Genomic DNA, 16,421 nt, shown 5'->3' with positions numbered 1-16,421 from the left:
AATAATGGTTTTTGCGAAACTGGCACTGCGAAATCTAAAGCCACATCGTAATCGTCAGCATCACCAACAACGGCCGCACTAGCACCATTGGTATCATCGACTAAGCAGTCGACTACGGTGCCTAGTAAGCCGACCAAAGCCAGAGCCAATGTAGCTCTTGCATTTCATGCAGGCCTTTCTCCACAGTGCATCTTGTTGCTGCTGCTTGCAAGGCGTTACTGCTTGTGTGTATGATTAGTGTTGGCTAGGCTGTGTGTGTGCGGTGCACCGTGTAAAGTTACAATTCTCGTGTGCTTGATACCATGGCGCTCTCAAAGCCCAAGAAAAGGTATTTGCAGAAGTTTTTGCGATCTTATACTTCTGATTTTTTGGGCTTTTTGACATCAAGAAAAGGAGAACCTTATGCATTTTGTACAATGTGTGGATGCGACGTCAGCACACGGTGGCAGAGGCGACTTGAAACTGCACATTTTCATGGCGCACCGCTAGCAGCAAGACAACATATTGAACTTTCTCCGGAACAACTGTGACGACAGTGTCATATGTGTGGAGTGCCTGTTTACTGGATTCGTTGTCGAACACAACCTACCCCTTAGTGTCAGCGACAACGTTGGGCCTCTTCTACGAAAAATGCTTCCGAAATGCGACGAGGCGAAGTGTTATGGATGTCGACACAACTCTGAAACACAACTCGGAAGAATGCGGAGGTAGCCAACCTGAAATTTATTTCACAGGCATTGCTCTCGAGTCTTCGTTTTTTTATTCCGTTTCCGTCAGCTGCTTCCTCGAAATTACAATGAATCTGCTGAAGACGCTTTAGATGCTCTTGAAGCTGAGTTTGCCACACTACAGGCGTACAATCTTCAAGAGCACATTCTGAATGAAGAAAGGTTGGACGTGCAGTGGTCTATGGTTGGAAAAATGAAAAACACTGATGGAAAGCATGTTTCACCGAGTTGCAAAGGAGATGCTTGATTTACATGTGATACCGCATAACAAGACAGTGTGAGAGGATTTTAGCACGGCGTGAAAAAGTAGGGCTGAATTCCGCTCATCAATGTGCAACACAACCCTCCAACACCTACTGCTAGTAAAGGGCCGTCAGTCTGGACCATGTTTTGAGCAAAGCTACTTGGACAAATTTTTGAAGTGAGCAAAGCCTGGTACTTCAAGGTCCCTGCAAAAGGACTCATCGAACACTGCCTGAAGAGAGACCTGTCTGTATGTTGGAGAGGGTGTTTTTGAGCTCGGACAGGAGTTCTACCGTCTCGTCTCCCCTCGAGTCATCCAGGGTGTGACGCTTCACTGCAACTGTCTTGAGGGGGGCCTCCACCGTGTCCATGGCAGACGAGCATGTGGCAGGCTGAGCCGGTGGTGTGAGTGCCAGTCTTAGTATTTCGGCCATCTCAGCGGCTTGCTGACTGATTTCCTGCTTGAACTGAGCGTTTTCCTTCCTGAGACTATCATTGGCATGCCTAAGCTCTTCGAGCTCATTCGTGAGATGCAGGTCATGAGAGTCTTGGGAGTTGGACGCCTGCGTTTGGTTGCCATCGGCCCTATCGGCCCACGTTAGGGAGGACTTGCCTTTATTGCCGGTGGGGGTCTTGGATCATGGCCTCTTCGACCAGTTGCCCTAGGCGCGGAACTTGGAGCAGCCTCTGGAGCTGGAGCACGCTGGAAAAGGCGATGTTAGTCGCAATCTTGAGGCAGAGCGACTCCTGGAGCCCCGTCGGCTTGTAGAGCGGCCTCTCGAGCGCAAGCGTCTTGTGCCCCTAAGGCTGGTGCTGGATGAGACTTGCAGATTGGAGGATCGAACGATTAATGGCATGGGGAGCTGCTCTTGCTGCCTGGCGCGCTCAAAGCATTGTTGGCGAATGATGTACGGCGTCTTGAATCTATGCGTACATTCTTTACCGGTGTTGAGGTGCAGACCACTGCAGATCTTGCATTTTGGGTTGCATTGGGGCTGCTCATAGGGGTTCGGCAGGCGGCATCCCCGACAGACGACGTTGCTCGGTATTGGTCAGACATCGGTGCGATGCCCGAGTCTTCCGCAGGCGGGCATACGTCCACTTGCTTTCGATATAGGGAACATTTCATCGGGAGCGTTACGTACCGTACAAAATTCAGTACCCGGTGCTCGTCAAAGGCGATGATGACTGTCCCGGTCGGAGCGATTCTCTTGGCTGCTAGTGCAAGAGGGCTGTTCTGGTTAACAGTCTTGCCATCCACCGTCGCTGGGTTGTCTTGTAACGGTATGCAATGTATGACCCCCTTGCACATGGAGCGCGGGGCTATCTCGTACGCGCAGAATTCATGGATCTTGTTTGAGATGTAGATTTGCTTGATGCGGGCATATCGGTTGGCATTCTCCCGTCTAGGAGGGCTGGCCACTATGATGTTTTGCTGTAAGTTCATGCCGGTGGCTGCAAGTATTGCGTCAGCGACCGTAGCCACTCCAATTTTGGAGGTATTCAGCCTACCTCTTGGTCTAATAACGATCTTTGAGAATAACTGGCATTGAGCTTGCCCTAATAATCTTGGACTTCAGCGCTACGCCGCTAGATTTGTTGCTACACGGTGCCGAAGGCGTTGCCGCGGCGTTCGGGTTAGCTTCCTGCGATCTGGCACCAGCTCTTCTAGCACCCGCAGTTTGCCATCCTTGGTCTTGAGTAACTTCCTTTGGGAGAATATTTTCTCCCGCTACTTGATATTCCATCATGGTAGCGGACGAGTGGCACTGAGCCACCTCGTAGGCCAAGGCGTAGTCTCTGAAGTGCTCGTTAGACACCGCTGACGGAAGTACAGGAATGTCTATAAAACGGTGAAAAGTCACTCAGTGTGGAAAAAAAGGGTATTTAAGTGGTCCTTACAACTTCACGGAAAAGATGTGTACAAATAAACATTGACATGCTACAATTAAATACTAGAAAAGTTGGGAAAATGCAGCAACCGAAGCGAGCGTGTCTTGACTCGCTGCCAGCGTTATCTACCACGAATTCCGGCAAACTAGAGAGGCAGCAGCAAGTTGCGCGTGTAAGATGGACATTTATAATTGAAGAATAAAGCACCAAACAAAACAGCTATAAACAAACAATGCACACATGTTTGAACACTCAAACTATACGATATGTACAGTCCTACTCGGAGATGAAGTCCAGACCGTTTACGTCATAGCTCACTTGTAGGGGTGTCGGGGCAACCATTGTGGCACAGGACAGGGCTAGAATTGCAGCGGGAACCTGATTGGGTACTGCAATGCACTGTCACAGTACTTTAGGAGGACGGCGGGCTGGTGCATTGCCTGTGGGTCCCCTCTCCAGGCCAGGCATTGTGAGCCACCCATTGCCGTCTCCAGAGTGCGGCTGAAGACGTCTTCGCATTAGTTCAAGGCCAAGTCACCCACTGACCTGCCACCTCATTCACACCTTGTTCCTTCTTGTTGCAGTCTCTCTTTCGAGTTGTCTTGAGGACCACTTCGTTGCTAATTTGTCTTCCTCTTCATTACTGTAAACCCACACACAAACTTACGACAATATCTAAGCACCCAGAGCAGGTAAAATCAAAATTTCTTGCAGTAGTAAGCTGCATGTATAGTAAGTAGCATAGTACAAGCAGATTTTAAAGTTCTGGCTTCAAAATGTAATTATTTTGCTGTATTTTCGCTGCATTGTTCCCACATTGTAAAATATGAACTTTAATGTACTAAAATGGCACTTATATTTACCGCATTTTAACTTGCATTATTGCATTCATCGCCTTTTGAGCTATTTACCCACGCACTAAAATGAAATTTTAATTTTTTCATTGTTTCACAATATATGCCAGAAACAATGTTATTTCATTTTTAAATAAATATAATTAACTCGTAAAATAATTGGCTTCCACAAGAAAAGTGAATTACAGTCTATCCCGGATATATCGAACCTAGATATATCGAACTATTGCCTATATCGAACAGTTGAAAAATCCCCTTGGGAATCCCATGCAGAAGTATAGTGCTATTGTTCGCGTGTATAGAACTCCCGTGCACCGGCATATCGATGTATCGAACTCCGTGCTGAGCTGCGCCCCCACAAGTGTGCTTCTCCCATCGCAGCCCACCCCCGCAAGTGCGCTTCTCCTCACGAAGCTCTCGCAATGTTCCTGCGATCTCACGCGCGCCGCCTCGCACTCTGAGAAAGGGGCGTGTGGGTAAAAGGCACATGACAAGGAGCACTTTGAGTGCGATTGGGTGTGAAAGGAAAGCGGGAAGGGAAAACCACGCTGATCGCAGGCGCCTGTTTCCTGTGTTTTGGTTGGCCGACACCGCTGGCACAGCGAGACGAACGAGGTCAGTGCAGCTTTGTCCTGTGCTTGTGCGAAGACACGGAGCGGTGCGTCTTTCGATTCGCTTTGTTCCTTTTATTCACAAGGCCAACGCGAAGGCTTGAGACTCGTGTGGTGCAGTGCGTTTTTCTTTCCGCTTTTGGCACATGTTCCGGAGCCATGGCCGTGAAAAAATGCAAGAATTTTGATTTTTCAACAAAGGCGGACATCATTCGATGGGTGGAGGCTGGTGAAAAAAAGTCGTTGGTTGCCGCGGCGCTCGGAATTCCTCGCAACACCCTGAGTATGATCCTCAAGAACAAAGCCGATGTTAAGCTGAAGGCAGTGCAGTCCAGTCGCCCTGGAGCGTGTCGTGTGCGCGTCCCAACCTTTGACAAGGTCAGGAAGGCATTGTATGCCTGGTTTTTGGAGACACGTGCCAAGAACATACTTGTTGATGGCCCAGTGCTCATGGAGAAGGCCAAATGGTTTGCTGTGGGCTTCGGAGAAGAAAGCTTCACTGGTGGCACTGGTTGGCAGCAGCGATTTAAGAGTCGCTACAGCATCATCGGAAAGAACCTTTTGGGCAAAAGCGAGGGGACTAGCACAAGTCACATAGAGAAGTGGTTGTCCGAAGAGTGGCCAAATATTTCCGACAGCTTTTCGTCGTCGCAAATATTCAACGCAGATGAGATGGCACTGTTTTGGCAAATGCTGCCAAACAAGACTCTGCATCTGAAGAGCACTGCATGCTATGGTGGAAAGAACAGCAAAGTGCGCGTATTGATTTTGCTTGCTGGAAATATGGATGCGTCATGCAAACTACGGCCGTTTGTTATCAGAAAGAGCAAGTCGCCATGCTGCTTCAAGAATGCGAAAGGCCTCCCGGTTCGATACGCATCCAATAAGAAAGCTTGGATGACATGCAATTTTTTTCGTTGAGTGGCTACAGGCGTAGGATGCCGAACTAAAGAATTCTGGCCCCAAAGTTTGTCTTCTTCTAGACAATTGTTTGGCCCATCATGTCGTCTGCCCATCAAAGCAGATCACTCTCAAGTTTCTGCCGCCAAACAAACTGGCAAACCTTCAGCCTCTCGACCAAGGTATTGTGAAAGCGTTTAAGGTAGGGTACAGACGACTACTGGTGCAGAGGCTCCTAATCAACCTTCAATTAGGAATCAAACTCAAGGTGGACCTCCTCAGAGCCATTCAAATGCTGGCTGGTGCTTGGAACGATGTGAAGAAAAGCACAATTGTGAACTGCATCCGCAAAGCAGGCTTTGTGGTAGCTGCAGACGACGGATGTCTTGACAGTGAAGACGACGCTGGATGCCTGGACAGCAAATTTTGCGAGCTCTCGGCATTCCCAGGCCTCATCCCAGGCGGCGTTACAGCACGTGATTTCGTCAGCACTGACGACGGCGTGCAAGCTGTAGTGGATCGCGCTGATACGGAGATTGTGGCTGACATAATGGGTGAGGACGCACACTCGAGCAGCGGTGAAGGTTCCGACAAAGAGGACCAACCACCATGCACTGCAGCTGAACTTGCATCAGCTTTCAGCGTCATTCGCCGCTGTTGTGGCACAATGGAAGGAGCTGGCCTTTCTCATTTGGACACTGTCAACAAGCTTGAGGACAGCTTAAGGAATTTGATGGTGCAGAAGAAAAAGCAAGCAAAGGTCACAGATTTTTTTCTTCCGAAATAAAGCGCTTTGGTCATCGCGCTGTGCTTTTGTTTTTTTACGCGCCTTGGAGGCACAGATCGGTAAGTTCCCGTTAGTCACGACATCGGGAAACTGCCTTGAGATGTGTGGAGTTAGAGAAACTTTTGACATGCATATTTTATATTTCGAATTATCAATATATCAAACTATTTCGCCATCCCCTTCGAGTTCGATATATCCGGGATCGACTGTATTTGAAATCACCATGGAGAACTAAACAAGTATGCATAATTTCATCAAAATTAGTTGTAAAATAATGTTATCTCGTGCATATTACTCAGTACGATATCAATGGAGACATTACTCAGTCTCTCACCGTTTATTCCATTCTCTTTTTCTTCTTTTCATGCGGCTCCAAGCGCATGCCTCCTAATGGCGCTGTGGTAGGCAGCAGCGCCTTATACCACATATCCCTTAAAAAAAAAAAAAAAAAAAAAAAAACGGTTGTTTGTTATTTTCTAATGTAGTCCTACAGCTTCTTTGGTGTCTTCTTGTGGCGGGCGCTTCTTCTCACGTGCGATTCACACCCTGGCAAATTAAATGAAGCTTGTTGCGTGCGCCCTGCAGCAGGTGGTTCAGGGTTCAGGAGTGAATTATCTGCGCTTAATGTGTCAGGTTGTGACAGATGTTATACAGCCGCAATAGCTGAATAAATTGGATGCCGGTGACCAGTTCATGACAGCAGTGGTACCGAATTTCATTCTGCTGATAGCTTTACGGTGAACGGCCGCTAATTTGGAAGCATTCCACACACTTCCATCTTCCAAGAGGTAAGAGGTGGGTCCGTGCTTTCCAATAATTTTCTTGGGCGCAGAAAACTGTGAAGATAGCTTCCCATGAACTGCAGGTAATTTAACCTGCACGTAGTCACCAACGACGAAGTTCGGTTCCTTGGCACTGCGTTTTTCATAGGTGTAGCTTTTCGACTTGGTTGGCTTGGTCTTGATGCACTCTCGCAACTATTATGGTGCCTTTGAAGGGTCTGTGCTGAAACATTTGTCAGGCAATCCCACAATGTCAAGTCTTGTTCGAGGTTGGCATCCATAAAAAGAACAGCGGGTGCAACACCAGTAGTCACTTGAGGTGTACAGCAATATGTTTGCAGGTAATCAAACATTGCTGTTCTTACATCACGACATTCTAACAGGGCTGATTGAATATATGACTAACACCCTGTTCAATTTTTCAACCAAACCATCAACTTGCGGGTCATACACGGAAGAGTTGTAAAGCGTGATTCTGCCCTCTGTGAGAAAATCTTCAAAATTCACGGAAGAAAATTGTGGTCAATGATCAGATATGATATACCACGTGGATATCCTTCTCTTGCGAAAAGTTCAAGTAGGAATTTTCTCACTATAGACCTGGTCGCATCCCATACGAAAGCCACGTCTGGCCACTTGCTGTAATAGTCAATAAATGTAATGGCAAATTGGTAGTCAGCTGAAGCTTGCGTGAAAGGTCCCGCAATGTTGATAGCAACTTTTTCCCAGGCTTTCTTGGGAAGAGTGATGGGTTGCATTGGAACTGCAGATGTACATGCTGATTTGTCACATGACTGGCAGGTTACACATGTGTGCACAAGTTCTTCAATGTGATTATTCACGCACGTCCATCAATACGACTCCCTAAGACGAGCTTCGGTATGACTAATTCCTGGGTGTGACGAGCCAGATCTAAAGACAGCAAGTCAAAGTTGTAGGCACAACAATCCTGTCACCCCGGCACAGAATGTCTCTAACAATAGAGAGTTCAGATCGCATGTGAAAGTAAGGTAGCAGCTCTCTTGACAAGGATTTCTTGTCTTGTCAAGAAGTAGTGGTAAACTGCTTAACTTGAGAGATAGCCTGATCAGCGGCACTTGCTTTTTGAATCTATTGGGTAGTAACTACTGGGGACAGGAGACATATAAATTCTTCTTTGGGTGCATCGCAGATGAAACTCTGTACGGGCAGCTGGGAGAGTGTGTCAGCCACGCTGTTTTCACTACCCTTCCTGTATTCCATGATGTAGTTGTAGCACAGCAACCGTGATGACCAGCGCGCAATCCTTAACGAACGGTGACCTGTGCCTTTCATTGAAAGGAGCGTAACCAAAGCAGCGTGGTCTGTCCACAAGATGAAAAGTCGGCCCCACAGGAAAAGGTGCCAGTGCTCGCAGGCCCAGGCACAGGCAAGGGCCTCACGTTCACAGATGGAGTACTTCCGTTCATGCGGTTGCAGAGTATGTGAGGCCAACGCGACAGTTTGCTGCGATTTTCCATTATCGTGCTGCAGTACAGCATCTAATCCATATTCTGAGGCATCAGTTGTAACGTACACGGTAACTGAAGATCAAAAAAAGTTAAGAATTTTGCATGATGTTATCAAATGTTTTCAGCTGCTCCAAGCCGCTTTGGGCTGCAGCAGTCCAAGCGAACGGCACGTTTCCTCGAAGCAAAGCACTGATTGGCTCCCCAACATCTGAAAAATGCGGGATGAACTTGGAGTAGAAATCTGCGAGTCCCAGCAGTGAGCGAAGTTCATTGATATTTGTAGGTGATGGTGCCTTGGTTATTGCCTCGATAGATGACATCAATGGGAATAACCCTTTGGCACTGACAACATGGCCTAGGAAAGTCAACTCTGCGACGTCAAAAACACATTTATGGTTGAGCCTGAGCCCAGCATCAGAGAGCTGTTTCAAAACAGTGCGCAAATTCACCAAGTGATCCTCTCGGGAGGGTCCATACACGATTTTGTTGTCAATGCAAAATAAGATGCATTTGCATCCTTTGAGGATCATACCGTATTTACACGATTGTAAGTCAACCCCCTTTTTTAAATTTGAAAGTCTGAAGTTGGGGGGTCGACTTACAATCGAAACCAAAACATGGCCCCGCCAAAAGAAGCGATACCAACTGGAGCTACAACGTAGTTACAATTTTATGTTTGCTCATGGCCCTACCCGTATCTTTTCGCTATCCCGCGTGTTTGTTCGCTTTTCAAAAGGGTTTTTTAACATTTTTGAGAGTCTTACAGTGCATGCAACACTCATGGGGGAGTGTCGATAGTTGATGGAAGCGCCGCTGTTCTCATTTGCGGCGGCACCCTCAGAACGGCGGTGCTTGCGGGGAGTATCGGTAGTTCATGGAAGCGCAGACACCGCTCGCGAGTTTCTCTTTCTCTGTTTAAAAGCATTGGTATTGGTTTGACGCGTTCCACTTGACTGCCGGCTACGTGCTACTTCCATGTTTCCCCAGTCGTCATGAGTGCTCCAGGCCCACTAATCGTTCGGCACTCGTTCACAGCAGCGTTCAAGAGGGCTGCCATCCTTTACGCCGAAGAAACGAATCACTGCGCAGCGGGCTGCAATTTCAATGTTTCTAAACGGGTGGTGCGAGAGTGGCGACTGCAGCGAAGCGAAATTTTCACCTGTGTGACGGCAAGTGAGAAATTTCCTACGTGCCGAAGTATGGACGCTTTCCGGAGCTGTAGGCTAAGCTTGCAGCGTACGTCGCTGAAATGCATGATCGGTCCCTGCCATTGAAGTGCGACGTGATCATGAAATAAGCCTGGACCTCCGCCTTAATTTTAAGGTTCCGCTCCGCCGTGAGTACGAGTGGCTGGTGGCAGAAGACTACGAAATTACGCCAACTGGACCTGTCAAAAGAGCCTCCCTGATGGCTGCGTGTGGTTGGGTGCATTTGGCATGGGCTGCTGTTCTGCAAGATGTCCTGGTGCGGTCGTTTGCCAAATTTGAAATTTCGCTGGACCACGATGCGCTGTGGGACCGCAGCAACAATGACGATGGCAGCACTAGTGAAGACGAGTAGTCCAGTGACCATGTCAGCTACTAATAAATTTTTGCTATCGAATGCGCCCTCGGGTATGCTCTCAAATTTTTTTTTTTTCCGGTCAAGCGATATGGGGGGGTGGGTCGACTTATATTCGAGTCGACTTACAATCGTGTAAATACGGTACGCGTCATCTTCTGAAACGCTGACGGTGCTGATGCCAGTCCGAAGCAAACTCTCTTAAAGCGAAATAGTCAGTGGTGTGTTATAAACGTCGTAAGATCACGACTCTCTGGACTTAGTGGTAACTGGTGGTATGCAGAAGCTAAGTCTAGCTTGGAGAATCGCTGTGCGCCAGCCAAGCTTTTCAAAAGTTCCTCAGTTTGTGGCAGGGGAAAACTGTCCACTACTATAGCTTTGTTTGGCTCTCGTAGGTCTACGCACATGCGAATCGAGCAATCCTTTTTTCTGGCTACGACAATTGGTGAGACCCACTCTGAAGAATCGATGTGCTCAATGATGTCCTGAGCTTTTATTTTTTGTACTTCTGCCGAGACTTTCTCACGAATGACGAGTGGTAGTGGTCTCAGTTTGCTGGCCACTGGTTGAACAGATGCGTGAACTCTGACCTTGTGAGTGAAACCTTTGTCAGTTCCTAGCTGCTTTTCAAACAAGTGCTCAAACTCGGAACGTAATTCAGGAGGTAGCCCAGGAGTTTCTTGCGTCATTAGCCGCCACGTGAGTGGCAACCCTTGAATCTTCATATCCAGAGCCGCGATACCATCTAAACCAAGAATTGTTGTTCCTCCCGACGCAATGTACAGAAGGACAGATGTGCATTGGCCCTGAAATGAAACTGTAGCAATGAAACATCCTTTTATAAGAATTGCTGACTTAGAATAATTGAGGAGCTGGACAGATGTTGATGTCAGAGGAAATACAGTAGTGAAATGACGTCAGTAATGTTCTTCGGCTAGGATGTAAACCGATGATCCAGTGTCCATCAGGAACGACACGGAAATTCCTTCAATTTCCAACACTGCATAAATTCCCTTCGTGCAGCTCCAGATATGACAAACACTTATGTGATCGTCTGTGTCAGCTGTATTTGTGTCATCTTCCATGACATGATGAATTTTTTTTTCAGACTTTCGGAAAGACTTGCACACCGTTTCCAGATGGCCAGTCTTTTCACATCTGCAACACTTATGTGTCTTAGCTTTGCAGTGAGGGCTATTCGACAGATGGTCCAAAGAACCGCAACGATAACATTCTTGCTCTTTCAAAGCTTGACAACTTTCAGTTGGCGTCTTATAGCATGTGCACGAGCCACAGTGCTTTTCTCTCATATTTGAAGTGTTTGTGTTTTTAACGTGATGTACTTGTGCGTCATGTCGTGAAAGTTCTCTTGCTTCTCTAGGCGCCTGATCATGCTGTCTCGTAATGGTAAGGGCCCGAGAAAGCATAAGAGACTGTTCCAGTAAAAGATGTTCATGCAAGTATTCGCTATTTTTCTATAAGCTCGTTGCGTATCATGTCGTCCACCAAGTTACCAAAATTGCACGCTCCTACTAGACCTCGTAGTGCGGTGACATAATCAACCACAGTCTCGCCTGGGGCTTGTGCACGTCGACGTAAACGGGGGTGCGCTGCGGTGACATTGACAGAGCTCTTGTAGTGACCGTCAAGCGTCGCAGTAGCGCGGTCGAACTCATCTAGGGCAGGCGTCGTCAACGTCCCTCCGGTGGCGCTTGAAGCCAAAAAGAGTGGGTCGCCTTCCGACATGAGAGTCTGAAAGATACGTTGTCCTTCCAAGCCCAAGCAGTTGAGCAGAATAGCCTTCCAACGCATGGCAGGTAGGTCGGAGGCGCCTAACGCCACCATGTAGTTTCTGAGCGCTTGAAGCCCAAGCAGTTCAGCAGAATAGCCTTCTGACGCATGGCAGGTAGGTTGGAGGCGCCCGACACCACCATGTAGTTTTTGAGCTCTTGAATCCATTGCTCCCATGGGACGACCGAGTGTCCAGGTGACGAAAGGAACGGGGGTGGCAGTTGTAGCCTCGAAATACTCATCATCGAGTATGATATGCAGCAATCGAAGGCACAGATGAAGGACAAGTCGGTGGCACACGGGTTGTTAAATCGTCATCGCCACTTACGTTATATCGTGCATATTACTCAGTACGATATCAATGGAGACATTACTCAGTCTCTCTCCGTTTATTCCATCTTCTTTTTCTTCTTTTCAGGTGGCTCCAAGCACGCGTCTTCTAATGGCGCTGCGGTAGGCAGGGACGCCTTATGTAACAAATAGGAAAATTAATTTCACAAACGAGCTGCCCCCTTGACATGCAGATGCATAAGCATGTATTGAAGAATTTGTATTTTGTTACATTTGTGCATTGTCAGAGAGAGAGAGAGAGATAAAAGTTGAAGACCAGAGGAGGTTTGTTACTCTTTATTGAGGAGCACACGCTCCGCAGAACGTGGGACCGCCATTATTGGCCTGGAGCAAATCCTGATGTTGGGACACACCCATAATCATAAGCAGGTTCCCACTGAAATCGAAGCACGATGCCAACACTGTTGCTTCCAGTCCTTATTAGATCATTGTAGGAGCAAATATTTGTCACCTTAGCATAGTTTTTGTGATGCAGCAATTCTTAGCATAGCATTTGAGAAAATTGCACAAAGTGTCTGCTCACGAGAGACTAGGCCCGTTGTGCCTTGACAGGTCCCTGAAGACAGGGACATGTCAGCATTTTCGTTTGTCTCGTCTTTAAACAACTGCTGTTGTTGCCTGATATGCTTGCGAGGAGGCCAAGGCCCCCCTCGAGGTGTATGCACAGCTTTTTTTTCCTGGTCCTTTCTCGCAGCATATTTGTTGCTGAATAAACACTCTTACTATAACTATTATTATGTGCCATGTCTAATCTGCCCAACACTAGGTAATGCTGGTGCATGCTGGGAGGAACACGAGCGCTCGTGAGGATGCAAGCATCTGCGAGTGATTTGATGTTACAGCGATACCCAAGACCTCTGTTTTACACTGCCTTTGCTCGGCTGACTTATGTTGCAGCTAGCTTGCAAGACGGCTTGGTAGTGTTCAAACAGGGCGGCACCACAGTCAGTGTGCATGTTCTAGCTGTGAGCCTTGCAGTGCGTTTACGGTCGCAAGACCAACTGCAACATAGTTGGCTGCTTCATTTGGAGAAGCTGTAGGATGTGTCCACGGGAACACTGCAATGCAGTTTCCTCTACATTTTTCAGTACTTGGTGTTGCAAACGGGTCGCAAGCCCCAAGGGTAGTGTTGGCCTGGCGGCCTGGGGCACAGCTGGAAGCATCCAAAGGTCCTGGCAAAGGATGAGTCGACTGCTAACAGAACAACTTGTTTATTTTAGCATTGCAAAAGAGCGGCCGGTCAGGTCGACCGAAGTGGAGAGACGGGAGACCACGTTACTCGACGGAAGAAATCGAAGCCTCTCTTGGCGTGCAGGGGCAGCTGCTTTTATACTCTCGGAGTCGAGGGCAAGAAGGAACGGCTCGGGATGAGGCGCACGTGACGGCGGCGCACGGACACGTTGAGACGAGAAGTGACGCATCTGCCGGGCCGGCGCCGGTCAGACCTCCTTGCTTCACAGTTGGGGAGCTCCTCTCCCCGGCTGCCGCGCTTTGACAAGCGTGGGCACCAACATGTACACACACACACACGCACGCACGCGCGCGCGCACACACACACACACACACACACACACACACACACACACACACACACACACACACACACACACACACACACACACACACACACACGAAGACACGTGGCATTGAAACATGCCTGGACGCGCTTGGCAGGAAGCGTTGCGGCAGCGCTGAATGGGCCAAAATGTCCGCCGCTTTGAACGAAGCCCCGGCGTCCATTGCATCCACGCCGGCTATACTGCGCGTCGTAGGCGAAACGTAACATTGGTCAAAGTGTTAGTTTACATATTGTACAAATGAAGCAACTACTGTGCATATGGATGCAGTGCAGCTGAATATGCATCATGTCAACTGGTGAAATGCGATTGATGTAATGAAGAGGCAGAATCATTTAGAGTTGCATTGGCCCCCTGCAGAGGCTGTAGCCGGATGGACCCCCCCCAGCCATGACTGCCCGAGGGAACCCCCAGCAGCAGCAGCAGCAGCAGCAGCAGCAGCAGCAGCAGCAGCAGCAGCAGCAGCAGCAGCAGCAGCAGCAGCAGCAGAGCAGTGGTGGAGTTGACCAGGAGCCACCCCCTGCCAGCAGCAGCAGCAACCATGAGGTGAGTTTAGGGCCACATTATTGGTGGGGCCCGTGTCTAGGTGTTGAACTGAAAGAAATACTTCGCTCCATGTTTGCTTCCGATGTGGGGAAATGAAATAATATTATGGCTTGCAAACATGTTCGGCAAGGTCCGCCTTATTGTCCACCACCTTGGCGGCATGTTGCGCAGAGCTAATGACTTGTCCACGGGCGACTGTTTCAACTGTGTAAAGTTGTGTAAATTTTGGGTTCCTATAAGCATACTCGCAATGCCAGGCATTTCAAACAGTGGTACCCTGGTAGTGTGTGTGTGTGTGTACAGAAAGCAACTAATAAACATGCAGCACAATCATCCGATGCAGAAATACAGTGGCACCCTGTTGATTCGAACTCCAAAGGGACTGGAAATTCAAATAAAGCAGAGTTTGAGCTAAGGAGAGCATCTAAAATAGCACCCGATCAATTGTGCGGCACAGCGTGCAAAACCAAAACCGTCACTGGGCTCGCATTGAAAAAGTGTTGTCTTTCCTCCATCAGCGCGCAACATGTGCTGTCAGCAGAAGCCTAGGTTCTGTAGAGAGTCCGAGTGCAATAAGATCGCACCTCTGTGAGGTGCAAGGGAAAATGTGCAAGCCGAGAAAGGTGCTGTTGCTTGACATGCCCCCAGTGCCTTGGAGATGGCGGGATCAAGCGCACGCTGGGTCCTATTATTATAGTTTGACGCGCAGCTTGGGGTAACTGGGTGTGTGCCACTGGTAATGTGCCACTCTGCAGTAATGTGCCACAGCAGCAAAACTGGCAATGGCTTGGCTAACTTTTTACTGGGCGAACCTGTACCCACAAAAGGAAGTTACACTGAAAGCACAACGATAGCCGCGAACACAGTCGCTGATCGTTGAAAATCTGATCTGCTGGTCAAACGCATTGACTTTTAGGGCTCATTCACACCGGCGACTGACAGTGGTCGCGTGACCAAGTTGGTCGCAAATGGCCGCAAACAGTCGCTTTTCTCGAAAAGCGACCATTTTGGGCCAGTCGCTCTCTGCGCGATTTTTCAGTTGCGCGATCGTGGTTGCGAAACTGCTAAACCAATCAGCAGCGCACCGGAAGTGATATTTCATGTTTCTACATCCGGCCTCCTCCTGTGTCGCGGCAGATTCCGTGTAGATTCCGAGAGTTCTCGCTGAGAACGATAATCTCCAAATTGCGACTTGCGGGTCGCGCTCAACCGGGCTTACCAGGGTGAACATCAATGGCCTTCGGTTGCTTTTTGATCGTGAGTCGCAAATGGTCGTGCGACCTCCTCCAGTCGCCGGTGTGAATGAGCCATTATATGTGAGTCATTGAAGTTTCCAGAGTAACCGTTGGTGCCTGCATGTCTTCCAGAAAGTACTACACGATTTGGATCGCGCATGCAAAAAGGTTACACAAGCTGCGGTTACAAAAGACGACAGATTGAACCACCGATCTATTTCAGTAAGAAGTTCCAACCATGCAGGCGCATTTTGTGCTGAGCGATAACTTTAAAGTGTGTGGTGTGGGTGAAATGCTGTCCCCGAGAAAAGGATAAATACAGTAGCTGACCGATTTTCTGGACCTGGAGGGGACCGTAAAGTAGTCAGAATAAAATTAGTCTGAAAAATCCGTGAATCACAAAGCTGAAAACAATTCCAGCTAAACTGGACTGAATTAGTCACAGATAGTCCCTTGTTTAAATTCCTGCTTTTGTTGATGACGTCTGCTTGCATCTGCGCAAGCGGCATGTTCTCGTCATACACACTAGACAACATTAGAGCGTTGACAATGTCTTGCGTTGATGGTTGCGGGCGGTCGGAGATGTCGTCGTCGGAGTCCGAGTCTCTTTGCGGCTGTGCAGTCACCTGGCACACAATCTCGTCGTCCGTAAGCACGTGCACACTGTCGATCGCGGCAAACTCGTGAAAGGTAACAGCAGTGGGAAGGTCCATCCCACTGCTACGCATGTCGGCAATCAGCTGCTCGCGGGTGTCGATGTCTTCAGCGGTGCCATTTGCTTCTTAGGTCACAGGCTCTTCAGAGTTGCAAAATCCAGCATGCCTAAAACAATCTGCAATCGTCAAAGGCTGAACAGCCTTCCAGGCATCCGCTAGCATGCCGAGTGCCGGGAACAGGTTAACAGAGTACGTCTTCTCCTTGTCAAAGCACATGAGTGTGCGGCCAAGTAAACGGGCTCGGTAGTGCACCTTGAGGCTTTTAATTACCCTTGGTCCATCGGCTGGAGCACACTTGTTGTATTCGACGGCAAGAATTCAAGACGAATAGCTTGCAGGTTGTTTACGGCGTGGTTC

The 16,421-nt window shown here is 48.5% G+C and overlaps 1 protein-coding gene across 14 annotated transcripts in view; it reads left to right on the top strand.

Moving 5' to 3' along the window:
• The window catches only part of faf (ubiquitin carboxyl-terminal hydrolase-like faf), an 819,194-nt gene that overhangs the window by 116,844 nt on the left and 685,929 nt on the right, over positions 1-16,421 (top strand). For 10 of the 14 annotated variants that reach the window (XM_075682882.1, XM_075682872.1, XM_075682871.1 and 7 more), the window contains one exon: positions 13,928-14,113. In XM_075682882.1, the coding sequence (XP_075538997.1) occupies positions 13,958-14,113 (156 nt within the window). In that variant the 5' untranslated portion in view covers positions 13,928-13,957. The remainder of the gene's footprint in view (positions 1-13,927; positions 14,114-16,421) is intronic. The other 4 variants (XM_075682878.1, XM_075682880.1, XM_075682879.1 and 1 more) reach the window with 1 other exon arrangement.

Source organism: Dermacentor variabilis, chromosome 2, assembly GCF_050947875.1.
Source record: "Dermacentor variabilis isolate Ectoservices chromosome 2, ASM5094787v1, whole genome shotgun sequence".
NCBI classification, from domain to species: domain Eukaryota; kingdom Metazoa; phylum Arthropoda; class Arachnida; order Ixodida; family Ixodidae; genus Dermacentor; species Dermacentor variabilis.
The sequence above is the reverse complement of the archived record's forward strand: the minus strand, read 5'-3'. Positions and strand labels throughout refer to the sequence as shown.